The 17,716-nt window shown below is 37.2% G+C and overlaps 2 protein-coding genes across 2 annotated transcripts in view; both read right to left on the minus strand.

Moving 5' to 3' along the window:
* Nucleotides 1-1,576: 1,576 nt before the first annotated feature.
* LOC307262946 (keratin, type I cytoskeletal 50 kDa-like) lies at nucleotides 1,577-7,426 on the minus strand (the record flags this gene model as incomplete). Its single annotated transcript, XM_080043967.1, has 8 exons — nucleotides 1,577-1,667; nucleotides 2,369-2,589; nucleotides 3,178-3,303; nucleotides 3,922-4,083; nucleotides 4,630-4,786; nucleotides 5,484-5,566; nucleotides 6,346-6,474; nucleotides 7,169-7,426. 8 exons carry the CDS (start codon nucleotides 7,424-7,426, stop codon nucleotides 1,577-1,579), a joined length of 1,227 nt encoding a protein of 408 aa, XP_079900093.1.
* Nucleotides 7,427-11,821: 4,395 nt separating this feature from the next.
* Nucleotides 11,822-17,716, minus strand: part of LOC307262947 (keratin, type I cytoskeletal 50 kDa-like) — a gene marked incomplete at both ends in the record, with an annotated part of 6,496 nt that continues 601 nt past the window's right edge. The window contains 7 exons of the mRNA XM_080043968.1: nucleotides 11,822-11,918; nucleotides 12,695-12,915; nucleotides 13,929-14,054; nucleotides 14,403-14,564; nucleotides 15,019-15,175; nucleotides 15,706-15,788; nucleotides 17,594-17,716. The exon at nucleotides 17,594-17,716 is cut by the window's right edge and continues 6 nt beyond it. Coding sequence (XP_079900094.1) covers nucleotides 11,822-11,918; nucleotides 12,695-12,915; nucleotides 13,929-14,054; nucleotides 14,403-14,564; nucleotides 15,019-15,175; nucleotides 15,706-15,788; nucleotides 17,594-17,716 — 969 coding nt within the window. The remainder of the gene's footprint in view (nucleotides 11,919-12,694; nucleotides 12,916-13,928; nucleotides 14,055-14,402; nucleotides 14,565-15,018; nucleotides 15,176-15,705; nucleotides 15,789-17,593) is intronic.

A 17,716-nucleotide genomic window follows, 5' to 3' on the forward strand; every position in this document is an offset into this window, starting at 1 on the left:
ACTGTGGGCCAGATTTTGTTTACATGCCCTTTACAAAAGCCTAGGTATTAACACTGGATTTATAAAACAGCACACACACAGTACAGACAGGTAGTGGATCATGAGGAGATATTCACACAGTACAGACAGGTAGTGGATCATGAGGAGATATTCACACAGTACAGACAGGTAGTGGATCATGAGGAGATATTCACACAGTACAGACAGGTAGTGGATCATGAGGAGATATTCACACAGTACAGACAGGTAGTGGATCATGAGGAGATATTCACACAGTACAGACAGGTAGTGGATCATGAGGAGATAGTCACACAGTACAGACAGGTAGTGGATCATGAGGAGATATTCACACAGTACAGACAGGTAGTGGATCATGAGGAGATATACACACAGTACAGACAGGTAGTGGATCATGAGGAGATATTCACACAGTACAGACAGGTAGTGGATCATGAGGAGATATTCACACAGTACAGACAGGTAGTGGATCATGAGGAGATATTCACTGATGTTGACGGAAAGGGATTTGATAACAAACATTCTCCATAATCGCTGTCTCCACATTTAAAGAAGAAACATAAAGTGAATCATTACTTTTGTTTGCGTGTCTTTCTGCAGCCCAGCCACTAAACCCACTTAGACCGTTAAGGTGCTGAGGTGTCTTCCCTGGTAATGTGGACACAACCAACATTATATACTGCATGTAACTCCTCAGACCAGTCAGATGCTGTAAACTGAGTGTGTTTGAGATTGTTCAATAAAAATATTAAGTCAGACATTGTTTCCTGTGTTTTCATTTCACACTCACAAACCAAACTAGAAAGGTGTGGAAGCCATGGAGACGTTATTAGAATAGGTAAAAAGAGCTATTCCAGTAACCAGGCAAGTATCAGTCCGTACTGTGTGTCCGCTGGAAGAAAAATCCAAAATGTTAATACACGGAATAGGCTCTGTAAACTGGCATGTCTCTAGCAACGGTGGTCCCCTTGGTTTTGCATATCCTTTGTTTATATACCAGTTTACAGAGCCTAGGCTGTGTATTAACACTGGAATATTTTTTCAGCGCACACAAAGTACGGACAAGTAGCAGATCATATACCCGTTTTAGCTGAATTGACTAATATGGTTTTATATTGAATCAATATTTAATTTGTATTGTATTTTGTATTTATATTGTGTGTTATAAAAACATACTTTTTTTAATTTAATTGAAAAGTGAACAATACTATAAAACCTGGTCGATGTAACCACTCAATAATGACCCAATATTAGGATTAAAAATAACATTATAATCGGTGAAAGTAACCAACTTTATTGGTTAAATGTATGAGCCAACAGAAGTGTAAATATGACATAGTTATTGAGTGAAAAAGTAATAATTTTGAGACTGTTTCAGAAATATTTCAAAGTTCCTCATAGCAGCTTTTTAAAATGTAGTTATAAAAGTACAAGAATAATGTAAAATAAAAGCAAATTAAACAACACACATTTTCAGACTCAATTTTTTTTTTATTGAAGAACCCCAGACAGAGTTAGTTTACAGTGTGCAGCTTCTGATTGGCCGACTAAGTTCCATTTAGCTGCTTGTTGAAATAACATTTCCATGTTCGTCAACTTCCTGCACGATGGTCACCACTCTGGTTGTGGTGGTAGATGTCTTGGTGGTGCTGTTAAGAGAAAAATAAATAGTTTTATTTAAAACTCAAACGACGGACAAATTATTTTACAGTTACGCTATGAAGTAGGCTAATAAAAGCCTCTGTAAACCTTGTCTGAAATAGTAAAAATCAATATATGATGTCAAAGGTGTGTGTCTCTCAATAAACTTTTACCAAAACCTGATTGAAAATAAATGTTCAAAAGATTTAGGAACATTGTTGAGAAAAAAATAAATAGTTTTATTTAACACTCAAACAACAGACGATTTATGAAGTATTATAAGCCTCTGTAAACCTGGTCTGAAATAGTAAAAAATCAATATAAGATATCAAAGTTGTTTTAAACTACTAGTTCACTGGTAACAGAAACAAAACAAAATCGTAAAATAAAGACCATTTCGTTTTTTTGTGAATAAATAAACGAAACAGAATAAACAAACCAAGAAAATTTATAATAATAATAAAAATAATAATAATAGCTTGGTTTCTTAAAGCGCCTTTGAAGAAACCCAACAACGCTTTACAAAAGAACAGAGGGATGCAAAGAAAATAGTAGCACGAGAAAGGGCTGAAAAACACACACACTCACTCACTCGCTCACTCACTCACTCACTCACTCACACACTCACACACACACTCACACACTCACACACACACTCGCACACACGCACACACTACAGAGTAATCAAACCAGTCAAATGAAGGCTGACCTCTCGGGCTCTCCCTCCAGCAGCCTCCTGTACTCTGCGATCTCCAGCTCCAATCTGCTCTTGATGTCAAACAGATCTACGTACTGAACGCGCTGAGAGTCAATTTCTTTCCTCAGCTGAGTCAGTCGGTCTTCCAGGGTGGACACCTGCCACTGGTACCCAGACATCATGTCACTGTATCGGGATTTAGTCTCCTCAAGCGTGGCCTCCAGAGCTCCTTTCTGTTAAAGGGAAGAAAAAGTGATATTTTTATGTTAATATACGTGTTAAATCTCTCTCTATACATTTCATACAACAATCACTTAACCAGTATGTTGATAACGTAGGTCTCCCAGTCATTAAAGTGAAGAGTAAAAAAGTATGAGAGTATGTAATATAGTATATAATCTTTCTTACAAGAAAAATTGTAATTTTAAAAAAATCAAAAAGTTACATTTTTATTTTTGTAAATTTTTAAGAATTTTCAAGAAAATGTTTTGGTTGTTTTGCTAGAAAGAAGTCTTAATATTAAGAGGGAGGAAAATTCAATGTTTTTTCAGTCTGATGACTTTACACTGAAACACTGTATAAACCATCTTAAACATCTTTAATATATATAAGTTGATGATTTTTATATTGCGAGAATTTTGCTAAAAAATTAAAAATTTCCAAGATTTTTTTTTTAAATGTATAAGAATATTTTTCGAATTTTATAGTAAAATAATAAAAATGTTATGAGAAAAAGATTCTTATATTACAAGAACATGTTTTGAAACCCTTTATAGACCGTCACAAACGCCTATAACATCCATCAGTCTATCAGTTCTTACGTTGCTGAGACTAGCACGCAGTTCGATCTCCAGCGACTGAACGGTTCGTCTGAGTTCTCCGATCTCAGACTTCGTCGTTGTCAGAGTTTCAGTGGTGACAGTGATAGAAGAGTTCAGCTCGGCAGACTGTCGGGAAAACAGCAACAAAAGTCATGAATAACAGCTCCAAAATGTACATTCAGGTGTTTATTTGACTAAACCTTGTCTGTTTGCGTTTGTATGTTTCTCCTATACATCCATCTTTAACGGACATTATCTCAACATTATTTTTTTTCAATACTCAAAACCAAAAATCTCAACTGGCTACTAAAGCTCTTACATCAACTAAACTTTCCATAATCATTCTGAAGGTTATTACAGAAGGATTCGTTCATATGTTGTTCATTGTCTGATTTATGAGACATTTTCTTCTTAAAAGCAGGCTTTTAAACTTGTACATAGTAGTTCTTAATTTATAAAATGTGTTTCCAAAATCTGTTCTGTGAAAAACGTTGGACACCAATATGTTGTAAAAAATCAAATAAATATTTCACCCCCAGCTTTATCCAACATCTAGATATTTTTTATTTTTTTACAGAGATGCAAATGCTGGTATTGGACAGTAGAGGGCAGCAGGAAACAAATGGTTTTTCACATATAATTTTTCATTTAATATTTTAAAATAAAAAAGTTGTTATTTTACTAGAAAATTAGAAATCTAGTGCTGGTTTTGGACAGCGGAAAACATTATTTTGAGGTTCTCACCTTGGCCTGGAACCATGCCTCCAGCTCTCTCTGGTTCTTGCTGGTGATGGATTCGTAATGTTCCCGGATTCCGGCCATAACCGCGGCCAGATCTTCCTGAGGAGCAGCGTCCACCTCAACATTCACCTGTCCGCCCATCTGAGCTCTCAGCAGACGCAGGTCCTACAAGGGAAAAGCATTCGGAAAAATACATTAGTTTATTATAACGATTACAAGCAATTCTCCTTTTAATTTTAATAATGTGAGTGTGTTGTTATGTCTGTCTTGAAGCTGTTGTGGCACTGTCATTTCCTGTAAAGGATTATTAAAGGATTATTTATCTATCTATCTATCCATCCATCCATCCATCCATCCATCCATCCATCCATCCATCCATCTATCCATCTATCCATCTATCCATCTATCCATCTATCCATCTATCCATCTATCTATCTATCTATCTATCTATCTATCTATCTATCTATCTATCTATCTATCTATCTATCTATCTATCTAAAAATTAAAGTCCCTGTAAACCCAAATACACAAAATCCTTCCAACTATGTAATTTGGGGAGTTAGTTTTATGATACTAAAGCATCTGAAAAGAGTTTATCAATCCAAATGAAAGATATCTTAATTTATATTAGAGATATTAAAATGAGACAAATGTTTCAGAAATATTCAAAAGTTCCTCGTAGAGAATTAAAAATGTGTCAAAGCTTCTCACCTCCTCGTGGTTCCTCTTGAGTTGTAACATCTCGTCTGTGAGACCTTCCACCTGCATCTCCAGGTCTGATCTGCTCATGGTCAGCTCATCCAGGACTCTCTTCAGACCCGCGATATCTGCCTCCACAGACTGACGCATGTTAAGCTCAGCCTCATACCTGGAAAACACATTAAAACCAAAATCAATTGATCTCCATAAAAAAATATACAATGTACAAGATTTTAATATGAATTTTAAACAGGTTTTCTTGGGGGGATTTGTATCATAAATCGGACAGTGAATAACATATGAACAAATCCTTCTGTAATAACTCATACCTAAAAACACATTACTATTAGTTAGTAAGCTGTAATTAAACACGTTTATACTTATTCTTTTTATGCATGTCAATGTGTGTTAATTGAATATATTTTATAACTTGCTTTTTATTTTTGCATGTTTTTAAGGAGAATATGTATCAGAAATCGTACATGGAACAAATGAACAAATCCTTCTGTAGTAACCTTCAGAATAGTGCTAAGAATGATTATGGAAAGTTTAGTTGATGAATAAAACTAATGTTGAGATACTGTAATGTCCGTTAAAGATGGTTTAATAGGACTTAAATAATCATTTGATAATTGTATTGCAATTTCAGTAACAAAAGTCGTAAGTCAAAGGTCCAAAATGTACATTCAGGTGTTTATTTGACTAAACCTTGTCTGTTTGCGTCTGTATATTTCTCCTATACAACCATCTTCAAATCATTAGTTTTTCTCAATGCTCTGAAACAAAAATCTCAACTAAATTAGTTAAAGATGGATGAATAGTAGTTAAATAAAGATATGATTATTTTAATGCAGTTCCAAACTCACTTGATTTTGAAGTCGTCTGTGGCCAGTTTGGCGTTGTCGATGCCGAGGATGAGAGCAGCGTTGCCGCGGGCAGCGTTGATGAGCTGAACGGGAAGGAAGAAAAAAACTGAGTGAAAATACTGCAGGAGACTTTCCCACTTTAAAATAAACAAATCAGACAACTTATAACAAAAAAATAAACAATTTAAGACGTTCTATAATATATATATTTTTTCATCTAAATCCTTAGCTACCCAAGTTAATCTTGAATGTATTTTCTTTGTTTAGGTACCTGGCAACACCTTTCGACCCCCCCCCCCTTCCCCCCCACCCCTCTGACCCCTCTGACCCCCCCACACACACACACACACACTCCTCCCTATTAATAGACAGGTCTCTCTACTTTAAATAGATACACATGTGTTTTCTGCAGTTCAAATGTTATTTACTGCAAATATTGAGGACAAATATTAGTTTGTGTAGTGGAAAGAAGAAAAGCAGTAACAGATTGACTGTTGCGACTGCATAAGAGACAAACATTACACTTGGAAATAAATATTTCTATGTTCTGTGGTGTTCAACTGTGTTTAGGAGATGGATAAACAAATAAGGAATATTGCTTATAAACCACTACATTATAGTTTAATCCGATTATAGTTTTTTACTAAAACTTGAGTGTAAGACTTGCAGTTCTTAGAAAAAATTATTTTCTATATTCTCTTTCTATAAAATGTATAAAACCCCCCCCCCGCCCCCCCATATAATTCTTAATATTAAATTTTTTTTTATGAGTGACATTTGCCCTTAAAATATCTGCGAATATGTCAAAAAGTTGATTTTGTTTTATCTACTAAAACCTTCGCCCTAGATTTTAAGTCCTCACCTTCTTCTGAGCCTCTGCAATGCGGACGCTGAATGCGTGGAAGTCATGAGCCTCCGGTGCAGCTTTGCTCTCCAGGAATTTTCTGATTTTCAGTTCCAGATCAGTGTTGGCCGTCTCCAAACTGTGCACCTTTGAAAGAATGAATACATTTCTATTATAGACATATCGAAATAATAATAATAAAAAAGAAAATCACAAAAAATAAATAAATAAGAAAAATTCAAATGAGAATGAAATAAAAAGCATGTCATATTCGATTAACCAAACTGTGGAACTTTGAATTAATAAATGTATATCATAGACATATCAAGCACAAATAAAAGAAAACAAATCATAAGTCCACTCCAAATGTTCAATGTGTCTTGTTTGACAATTTATAGGCATATGTTTGAGTAGAATGAACATTTTGGTTTTGTCCTATAAACTACTGACAACATTTCTACCAAAATTCCCAATATTAATTTTGGCAGTAAGAGCATTTTCAATAAGTAATGTAGAGACGAAGATTTAAAGGTGCTCCAAGAAACGTTAAGTTTGTGTTAATTCTAGCACAAAAGCAGTAGTGTTTTTACCACGCCAGCTGTTGTTCCTGGGTGAGCGTATACCCATGACAAAGGCATTAAGAAAAACTATATAAAAATAGCATTCTTTGCACTGATGTTCTCGTTTGCTGTTGCATGTTATTTAAGATCATCAGAGGAAAAAATTAGACTGTTTCAGAAATATTTAAAAATTCCTCAGAGCTACTTTAAGAAAAAATCCAGACTGGTCTCTTCATTTTTTTTTCCAGAGCTGAATATTTCGATAAACCATTAATAAATACCTTGGACAGATATGTGGCCAGACGGTCGTTCAGGTTCTGCATGGTTCCCTTCTCGTTGACCGTTGCATCAATGCCATCGGACAATTGGAAACCGTAGCCACCGCCGCCAGCTCCAAATCCACTGGAAGAGAAAGAGGCCTTGGACACCCTCACTCCGGAGCCCCCAGCCCCCCCGTAGACACTGCCCACTCGACGGGAGGACGAGGAGACAGACATGGGGCTCGTCATGTGGCTACTGCGGCTGGAGAAAGAAGTCATGATGGCTGATGGCTGCTTCCGTCGGTTGTTCTGTGGAGTGATGGGAGAGAGAGAGTGAAGATTTGGCTGAGAATCGGCTCCTTTTATGGGGTAAGGAAAGTTGGGTGGGGTGTGTGTGTGTGTGTGTGTGTGTGTGTGTGTGTGTGTGTGTGTGTGTGTGTGTGTGTGTGTGTGTGTGAGATAAGGTGTGGTGGGGTGGGTTGAGCTGGTCCTTTCCAGTTGGGATGGTCAAACATGCCAGGGGGGGTTATTCTGAAAAGTTGAGGTGTGTGTGTGTGTCCCAGGTGTGAAAGGTAAGGGGTGTGTCACTGAGCTCCTTTGAAGTCTGCCTGTGTGTGTGTGTGTGTGTGTGTGTAGGTGGGTGGGTGGGTGGTAATGGGTGGGTTGGTTGGAGGTGTTGCCGTCCATCCCTGAGGCAGGTTTCTGTCATTGGGAAACACAGGTATGCATGGAGGGGCCTTCACATACCACACACTTTGATGTCCACATTTTTTTAAAGTTATCTAAGAAATACCTATGTGTTGCGCATTTTCTTCAACTGTTTGAGTATAGGTAAAATTAAAATTAAACCTTTAAATTTAAGATTGATTTAATGTTTTACTGTATTAAAGGGTCACTATGCCGTTTCAGAGGAGGGGGGTTTGTTTACATTCACAGAGCCTGCAGTTAGTTTACTAAACATATTTAGGGTGGTAGGATGGCCTAGAGGTAAGGTGGCCGACCAGTAACCATGAGGTTGCTGGTTCGATCCCCGGCACCGAACAGGAGGGTGTGAGTCGTAAAACTAGCAGAGGCTGGTATTGTGTCTACGGTGCCCACCATCTCTACCATTGTGTCCTTGAGCAAGACACTTAACCCCAAAACTGCTCCAGGGGCGCTGCACTGCGGCTGACCCTGCGCTCTGACCCCCTCCGAAGTGTGGTAACTTGAGAGGGGATATGCGAAAAGACAAATTTCAATGTGCCTCGTGTACAACTGACAAATAAAGATAACTTAACTTAACTTACTCTACATGTAATTCTTAGTATTGAATAACTCCATCATCATTAATCAAAACTAAATTTATTTGAGGAACCTTGAACTAAACATAAGAGTGACGTAAACCAAACTGTGGGCCCTGCTGCTGTAAACAACAACAACAACAGTGAAACAGTAACTTTTCAGGAAGCTTTCTAACTTCAAACAGTGTTCCAGAGATCACATTTTCCTGTGAGGAAAGTTTGTTTATTCAGTTATTATGAGAATAAACCTTAGTAAATGTTTCACTTCTCCACTTTCGTATTCTTGACCCTGATCTTGTATTGTATATTAATTGGATGCTGAATGTGGTGTTTGAGAATTGTATGTGACGGTGTTGATTGTGCTTATTCATTATATCATAGTGCGCCTTTCTTGGCCAGGTCATTCTTGAAAAGTAGATTTTAAGCTTGTTTGAAGAAGGATGTTGATTTTAAAATGGTCGCTTAAAATGTCAGCCAAGTGAAAAACAGTTGTGCTTAATACGGCTAAACTTAACACTTTATTTGCAAGAAAGTTTGACAAACAATGTTGCCGCCGAAGCATTAAAATACAATTTGTCCAATTGGAGTACAAAATAATAATGTTTTATTATGAACATTCAACAACCTAGGATTAAATTCAAATTCTTCCATTTTCGATCAACTGCTACGTGTATTTAAACTTTAAAATAAAAATGTTATACAAAGCAACAATTGCTACATGACCAACACGCTCAGGTCCGACCAGTTTTGCTCTCAGGGCCTGGGGGCAGAAGTCGACTAACCAGCCAACAGCGAAACACACACACACACACACACACACGTGCACACACCCTCACCGACTGACTGACTGTCTCTCATTCACTAAATCAATCAATCACTCACTCACTCACTGACAGGCAGACTTCAAACGAGTGACATACCCATTCATAAATGGATGGACCTGTTATGAGAGAATACAGGTCGGACCCAAAAGCAGGACAGACTCCAGGTTGTAAGTAAAGAACAATGTTTATTTAAGGCTGGCTGGGCACAGGGCGGCCGATTGGCGTGGCAAGCTGGGGGCAAGTGGACATCCGGAAAACCGCGGGCAGGAAAAAGCGGCCAAGATTGTTAGTATTGAAAAGTGCATCCTATTTGGGCGATTCTGACCCACAATCCAGTTGTGCACGTGAAGTGAGGTCACACCGACGAAGCCTCCATATGAAAACAAACGGAGATGCGACGGATATAAAAGCAAGAGGCAAGATCAAGGCGCAATGTTAGGATGAAATGAAATAGTAAAAGTATGTCCCAATAGTATGCCTACTACTGCATCCTAACTAGATTCTTTTTATCGTCGGATGTAGTATGTAGAATAGAAAAAAGAAAGAGTATGCGATTCGGAACGCAACCACTGGGTCAAAATAATCATATGTAGGTACGGCTGCACCCCCTTTGGACAAAAGCGGTAGTTTTTATTATGCCAGCTGTTGTTCCTGGGTGAGCGTACCCAGGGCTGGACTGGGACCAAAAATTGGCCCTGGCATTTTGGACCCAGACCGGCCCACCACAATTGATCGACCACCCACCAGAACACATTTATCACGGTCCCTTAAAGATGACTGTTCCATTGAATTAAATTAAAATGTTGGTTTATTTTGAACAAGTGTACAGACATATAATACAATAATATTTACAAAGTGTTAGTAGCTATAGTATTCTGTTGTGGGTGGTGCTCAAAAATGCCTCTAACATGGTAGGCTCAGGATGGACAAAGTAATCAACCTCCTCCTGCTCCTTGCTCCCTCTCTCCAGACTCCTCCTCTGTGGATGGTGTCTCAACCTGTTTCATAAATGAGGAGAGACACACAATTGATTGAGGTTTTGAGGATGTATCAGTTAAAGAGGTGGAAAGATGCATTACAATATACAAATTGTTGTTTTACTAAGTAAACCAATGTGAAAAAAAGTGTACAAAAGTAATGGTCTAATGTATATTATTCTAAAGTACATGATGGTCTAGAAAGCAGGTCTAGTAAAATAAACTTACCAGCTTGTAAAAAGTAAGTATGCTACAATTCTGTGGTGGTCTAATTTTCTGAATATTTGTAAAAAAGAGAAGCCTAATGCCTCAAACACTCAGTGTTGTGAAAGGAGAAAGTGTGACAACTTTATGTTGCATATTTGAGTGAATATACTTTTCTGCATTTACTGTTAACTTTGTGGTATATTAATATATTTTTTTATGTTCAGGTCAAATTACAGTCTGCATTTTTAAATTGTATTTAAATCATATATAAAATAAATGAAATTCAAGTAGGCTATGTTTAACCATGTCAACAATCAGTAGCCTACAGAAAAGTATATTTAAGTAAAACATTATTAAATCCACTATACTGAATAAGTAGGCTACAACAAGAAGCAAAAACTGACAGCTTCCTCACTTTAATGTTGATCAGCTAGCAAAGTAATGATACTCTTTCAATACACCAACAACAGAGCTATTTAACTCCCCAAATAAACCACAAGAGAGCTAGCAAATGTTTAGTAGGTTGTTAGCTAAAGTAGCCACTTTGACATGGCTCTATAGATGGCTCTATCCATGATGTTAACGCAAGCAGCTAACTGTTGGCAAACTACTGCTGTTTTAAAATTTAGCAAGCTACACAATTATTCTCAACATAACTTTATTTTCAACTTCTTACCACTAGTCCAGCAACTGTCTCCTTTCCGTTTCTTCTCCGTTTTTCTCGAGTTGTTTTTCTGTCTGTTAGTGACGTGACTTGATTGAGTGATTGACAGCCGAGGCCCAAGGGGCGGGGCCTCGGCCCTCCGCTGTGTGTGTGATTGGGCCAGGCCCGGTACAGAACCAATCATGATGAATGGGCCAATATTTCATTGGTCTTTCAGGTTAAGTTGACAGTCTGCGCGGCCGAGAGGGAAGGGACCTCGGCCCACGGCTGTGTGACATGGGCCGGGCCGGGCCTGGCCCAGATTTTTTTTTTTTTTTTTTTTTTTTTTAATTGAACCTCGTCGGCCCAGGTCGGCCCAAAAGGCCGCCGGCCCACCGGGCATTTGCCCGGTATGCCAGATGGTCAGTCCACCCCTGAGCGTACCCATGACAAAGGCATAAATAAAAATTACATACTAAAATATATTCTTTGCACTGATGGCCTAATTTGCTATTGCAGTTCATTTATGATCATCAGAGGAAAAATTTGACTATTTCAGAAATATTTAAAAGTTCCTCGTGGCACCTTTTTAAAATATAGTTATAAAAGTACAAGAATAGTGTAAAATAAAAGCAAATTAAACAACAGACACATTCTCAGACTCCATTTTTTTTTATTATTGAAGAACCCCAGAAAGACTTAGTTTACAGGTCAAAGCTTCTGATTGGCCGACTAATTTCCATTTAGTTGCTTGTTGTAATAATTTTTCCATGTTCGTCAATTTCCTGCACGATGGTCACCACTCTGGTTGTGGTGGTAGATGTCTTGGTGTTGATGGTGCTGTTAAGAAAAAAATAATGGTTTAATTTAAAACTCAAACAACAGAAAATGTATGAAGTATTAAAAGCCTCTGTAAACCTGGTCTGAAATAGTAAAAATCAATATAAGATGAAAGTTGTTTTAAACTAGTTCACTGCTACACATCACTGGTAACAGAAATAAAACACAATCGTAAAATAAAAAAGACCATTTCGTTTTTTTGTGAATAAATAAACGAAACAGAATAAACAAACCAAGAAAATTATCAATAATAATAATAATAATAATAATAATTATTATTATAACAATAATAGCTTGGTTTCATATAGCGCCTTTCAAGAAACCAAAGGACACTTTACAAAAGAACAGAGGGATGCAAAGAAAATAGAAGCATGAGAAAGGACTGAAAAACAAACACACACACTCACACACTCACACTCACACACACACACACACACACACACACACACACACACACTGGGCGAAGTGGGTAGGGAGTTCACCTCTGGTGTACAGGGTGGGAGGTTCGATCCCCCGCCTACCCGCCTCATGTTCAAGTGTCCCTGGGCAAGACATTGAACCCCGAATTGCTCCCGAGAGTTAGCTTGCACCCTGCGTGGTAGCTGCTGCTATCGGTGTATGAATGTGTGTATGAATGGGTGAATGTGTTCAAAACAATGTAAAGCGCTTTGAGTCTGTGAAAAACCAGGGAAAAGCGCTATATAAGTGGAGTCTGTTTACATTTACTAAAAAACCCAACAAAACAGAGTAATCAAACCAATCAAATGAAGGCTGACCTCTCGGGCTCTCCCTCCAGCAGCCTCCTGTACTCTGCGATCTCCTGCTCCAGTCTGCTCTTGATGTCAAACAGATCCATGTACTGAACGCGCTGAGAGTCAATTTCTTTCCTCAGCTGAGTCAGTCGGTCTTCCAGGGTGGACACCTGCCACTGGTACCCAGACATCATGTCACTGTATCGGGATTTAGTCTCCTCAAGCGTGGCCTCCAGAGCTCTTTTCTGTTACAGGGAAGAGAAAGTGATATTTTTATGTTAATATACGTGTTAAATCTCTCTCTATACATTTCATACAACAATCACTTAACCAGTATGTTGATAACGTAGGTCTCCCAGTCATTAAAGTGAAGAGTAAAAAAGTATGGGAGTATGTAATATAGAGCTGCAACGATTAATCGACGAATCGATTATTAATCGATTATTAAAATAATCGCCAACTATTTTGATAATCGATTAATCGTTTCGAGTAATTTTTTAATAAAAAATTTCCAAATTCTCTGATTTCACCTTCTCAAATGTGAATATTTTCTGGTTTCTTTAATCCTATTATGACAGTAAACTGAAATAAACTGAGTGTGTTTTGGACATAACAATACATTTGAGGACGTCAAGATGGGCTTTGGAAAATTTATCAAAATTTTTCACCATTTTCTGACATTTTACGGACCAAAACACTAATCGATTAATAATCGATTAATCGATAAAATAATCGTCAGATTAATCGATTATCAAAATAATCGTTAGTTGCAGCCCTAATGTAATATAGTATATAATCTTTCTTACAAGAAAAAGTCGTAATTTTACATCAAAAACTTTTGTAAATTTTTGGTGGTAAATTTGTAAGAATCTACAACAAAATGTTTTGGTTGTTTTGCTAGAAAGAAGTCTTAATATTAAGAGGGAGGAATATTCAATGTGTTTCAGTATGATGACTGTACCCTGAAACACTGTATAAACCGTCATAAACATCTATAATATTAATAAGTTTATATTTTTTATTTTTCAAGAAAATAAATGTAATTTTGGAGAAAAAAAATTGTCAAGAATTTTGCTAAAAAATAAAAAAAATAAAGGAAAAAAATTTAAATGTATGAGATTTTTTTTCGAATTTTACAGGAAAATATTTCAAATTTTACTAGAAAGATTACTTATATTACAAGAACATGTTTTGAAACACTTTATAAACTGTCACAAACGCCTATAACATCTATCAGTGAGTTGGTGTGTTTTCTTACGTTGCTGAGACTAGCAGAAAGTTCGATCTCCAGCGACTGAACGGTTCGTCTGAGTTCTCCGATCTCAGACTTCGTCGTTGTCAGAGTTTCAGTGGTGACAGTGATAGAAGAGTTCAGCTCGGCAGTCTGTAGGGAAAACGGCAACAAAAGTCATGAATAACAGCTCCAAAATGTACATTCAGGTGTTTATTTTTTGACTAAACCTTGTCGTTTGCGTCTGTATATTTCTCCTATACATCCATCTTTAACGGACATTATCTCAACATTAGAAAACAGGATTTTTAACTTTAATTTTACGAGACTTAAAAAAAAATCAAGAAAAAATAAAACATTCAAATTTTACAAGAAAAAAAAAAGGTTTTTACAAATGTTTTTTATAAATATAATTTTTTGTTTAAAATTTTAAAAGAAAAAGTTGTAATTTTATTAGAAATAGGGTTTGGACAGCGGAAAACTGATTTTTGAGGTTCTCACCTTGGCCTGGAACCATGCCTCCAGCTCTCTCTGGTTCTTGCTGGTGATGGATTCGTAATCTTCCCGGATTCCGGCCATAATGGCGGCCAGATCTTCCTGAGGAGCAGCGTCCACTTCAACGTTCACCTGTCCGCCCATCTGAGCTCTCAGCAGACGCAGGTCCTACAAGGGAAAAGCATTCGGAAAAATACATTAGTTTATTATAACGATTACAAGCAATTCTCCTTTTCGTTTTAATAATGTGAGTGTGTTGTTATGTCTGTCTGTCTTGAAGCTGCTGTGGCACTGTCATTTCATGTAAAGGATTATTAAAGGATTATCTATCTATCTATCTATCTATCTATCTATCTATCTATCTATCTATCTATCTATCTATCTATCTATCTATCTATCTATCTATCTATCTATCTATCTATCTATCTATCTATCTAAAAATTTAAATTCCTGAAAAGAGCAAGATATTGGCTATTTATCAATCCAAATTAAAGATATCTTTATTTAATGACAGATACAAATTTTACGCATAATTAGTTATTAGAGATATTAAAATGAGACAAATGTTTCAGAAATATTTAAAAGTTCCTCGCAGAGACTTTAAGATGTCAAAGCTTCTCACCTCCTCGTGGTTCCTCTTGAGTTGTAACATCTCGTCTGTGAGACCTTCCACCTGCATCTCCAGGTCTGATCTGCTTATGGTCAGCTCATCCAGGACTCTCTTCAGACCCGCGATATCTACCTCCACAGACTGACGCATGTTAAGCTCAGCCTCAAACCTGGAAGACACATGAAATCCAAATCAATTAATCTCCATAAAAACATATGCAATGGACAGGTCTTAAAAATTCATTTTCAGCATGTTTTTAAGGAGAATATGTATCATAAATCGGACAATGAACAACATATGAACAAATCCTTCTGTAATAACCTTCAGAATAGTGCTCAGAATGGTTATGGAAAGTTTAGTTGATGTAAGTGATTTAGAAGTTTTTGGTCAAGAGCATTGAATAAAACTAATGTTGAGATAATGTCCGTTAAAGATAGTTGAATGTGAGTTTAAAAATAATATGATAATTGTAATGCAGTTTCAGTAACAAAAGTCGTAAGTCAAAGGTCCAAAATGTACATTGAGGTGTTTATTTGACTAAACCTTGTCTGTTTGCGTCTGTATATTTCTCCTATACAACCCTTTTCAACAGCCATTATCTCAACATTAGTTTTTCCCAATACTCAACTAAATTAGTTAAAGATGGATGAATAGTAGTTAAATAAAGATATGATTATTTTAATGCAGTTCCAAACTCACTTGACTTTGAAGTCGTCTGTGGCCAGTTTGGCGTTGTCGATGCCGAGGATGAGAGCAGCGTTGCCGCGGGCAGCGTTGATGAGCTGAACGGGAAGGAAGAAAAAAACTGAGTGAAAATACTGCAGGAGACTTTCCCACTTTAAAATAAACAAATCAGACAACTTATAACAAAAAAATAATAATTTCGACGTTCTATAGGCCTAATATAGGGGAGAACGGGGGAATCTGAGGCATCGGGTAATGTGAGCCAACCCCTGTATCTAGGCAACGGAAAACATTTTTGTTCATGTGAGATATATGTTTTCAAGCCCCTCTCATTTCCCCATGGCCCTGAAAGAGAGGACCTCATGGTGCTGTGGTAAGCATGTTTTTTTCACCAAAATAGGTATTTTGCATGTAAAAGTAAATGTTCTTGCTGTCAACTTAATCAACTGTTGTGCCAAAGCAAATGTATTCACGTAGAAAAACTTCTATCATACGTGTTGATGAACTACCAACATATAAAAACCATGTGATGATATTAGCTAAAGATTAGCCTGAAATGCTAAGAGAGGTAGTTTTTTCTCAAATTGTGGTGGTGGGGTAAAGTGAGCCAAATGCTGTGGGGGAAAGTGAGCCACTGTGTCACTTTCCCCCACCATGAGGCACAAGTTAAGTTTAGTCTTAAACATATTTTAATTTAATATTACATAACATATGTTTTATTTTAATGTCATACACATTGTAGAAAAGCCATCATGCCAAGGAAATACACCAGGAAGACGACCTGGGGCAACCACACGGAAAGAGCACCTTCTCATCTTTCCCTGTAACCTTCAGGGCTGGAATGTAGAGTAGGCCTAGTTGTAGAGTATGACAGGCTGATGTTGTATTCCAGTTGGGTCTTCTCCTGTGTTCTGAGTCCCAGGCTGTTCTCGCTGGTTCTGATTTTCCTATGCTTTGACCCCCAGACACAAGCTGGCTCTAAGGGTCCTGTGTTCTGACCCCCAGACTGTGTTCTAATCTAACTGGTTCTATCTTTCATTTGAATCTTATTAAAACCTTTTGAATTATAATATGTTGTATTTGATTTTGTTCAGAGTTACTTTCAAGTGTTTAGAACATTTGCTTTGCTTAATTGATCAAACCCCATCATTCTTTTACTAGTCCGACATTAGTTCTGGAATGTGTGGCTAGTTTTCAGGATTCTAACTGTTACAATTTGTGTTGTTATGGTAGTTTAGAGTGGAAAAAGTAAGTGGATCAGTTTACCCCCTTGATTTTTCTGGTCTGTCTCAGTTTACCCCACAGCTGGGGTAAAGTGAGCCACATGACAACTTTTTTTAAAACAATCATATCTTCACTGCCCTTTGTCTTGAAAAAATTCTGCTAATGCCCATTTCAAGGAAACATCCTGAATTAATGGGAAATGTGTAAACTTGAGTGATAAATCATTTTAGCTCGCTTAGAGGGGAGCAAATGTAAAAAGTGTCTCAGATTACCCAGTTCTCCCCCATATATTTTTTCATTTAAATCCTTAGCTACCCAAGTTAATCTTGAATGTATTTTCTTTGCTTAGCTACCTGGCAACACCTTTCACCCCCCTCACCCCCCGCCCCACCTCCCTATTAACAGACAGGTCTCTCTGCTTTAGATAAATATACATGTTTTCTGCTGTTCAAATGTCATTTACTCTACTTTTTTTTACTAAAACTTGAGTTAGACTTGCAGTTCTTATAAAAAAAAAAATTCTATATTCTCTTACTATAAAATGTATAAAAAAAACCATCTAATTCTTAATATTAAACCTTTTTATGAGTGACCATTGCCTTGATGTATCTGCGAATATGTCATAAAGTTGATTTTGTTTTATCTACTAAAACCTTCGCCCTAGATTTTAAGTCCTCACCTTCTTCTGAGCCTCTGCAATGCGGACGCTGAATGCGTGGAAGTTATGAGCCTCCGGTGCAGCTTTGCTCTCCAGGAATTTTCTGATTTTCAGTTCCAGATCAGTGTTGGCCGTCTCCAAACT

The sequence above is a fragment of the Ammodytes marinus genome, assembly GCF_949987685.1.
Source record: "Ammodytes marinus genome assembly, chromosome: 16".
Taxonomy (NCBI): domain Eukaryota; kingdom Metazoa; phylum Chordata; class Actinopteri; order Uranoscopiformes; family Ammodytidae; genus Ammodytes; species Ammodytes marinus.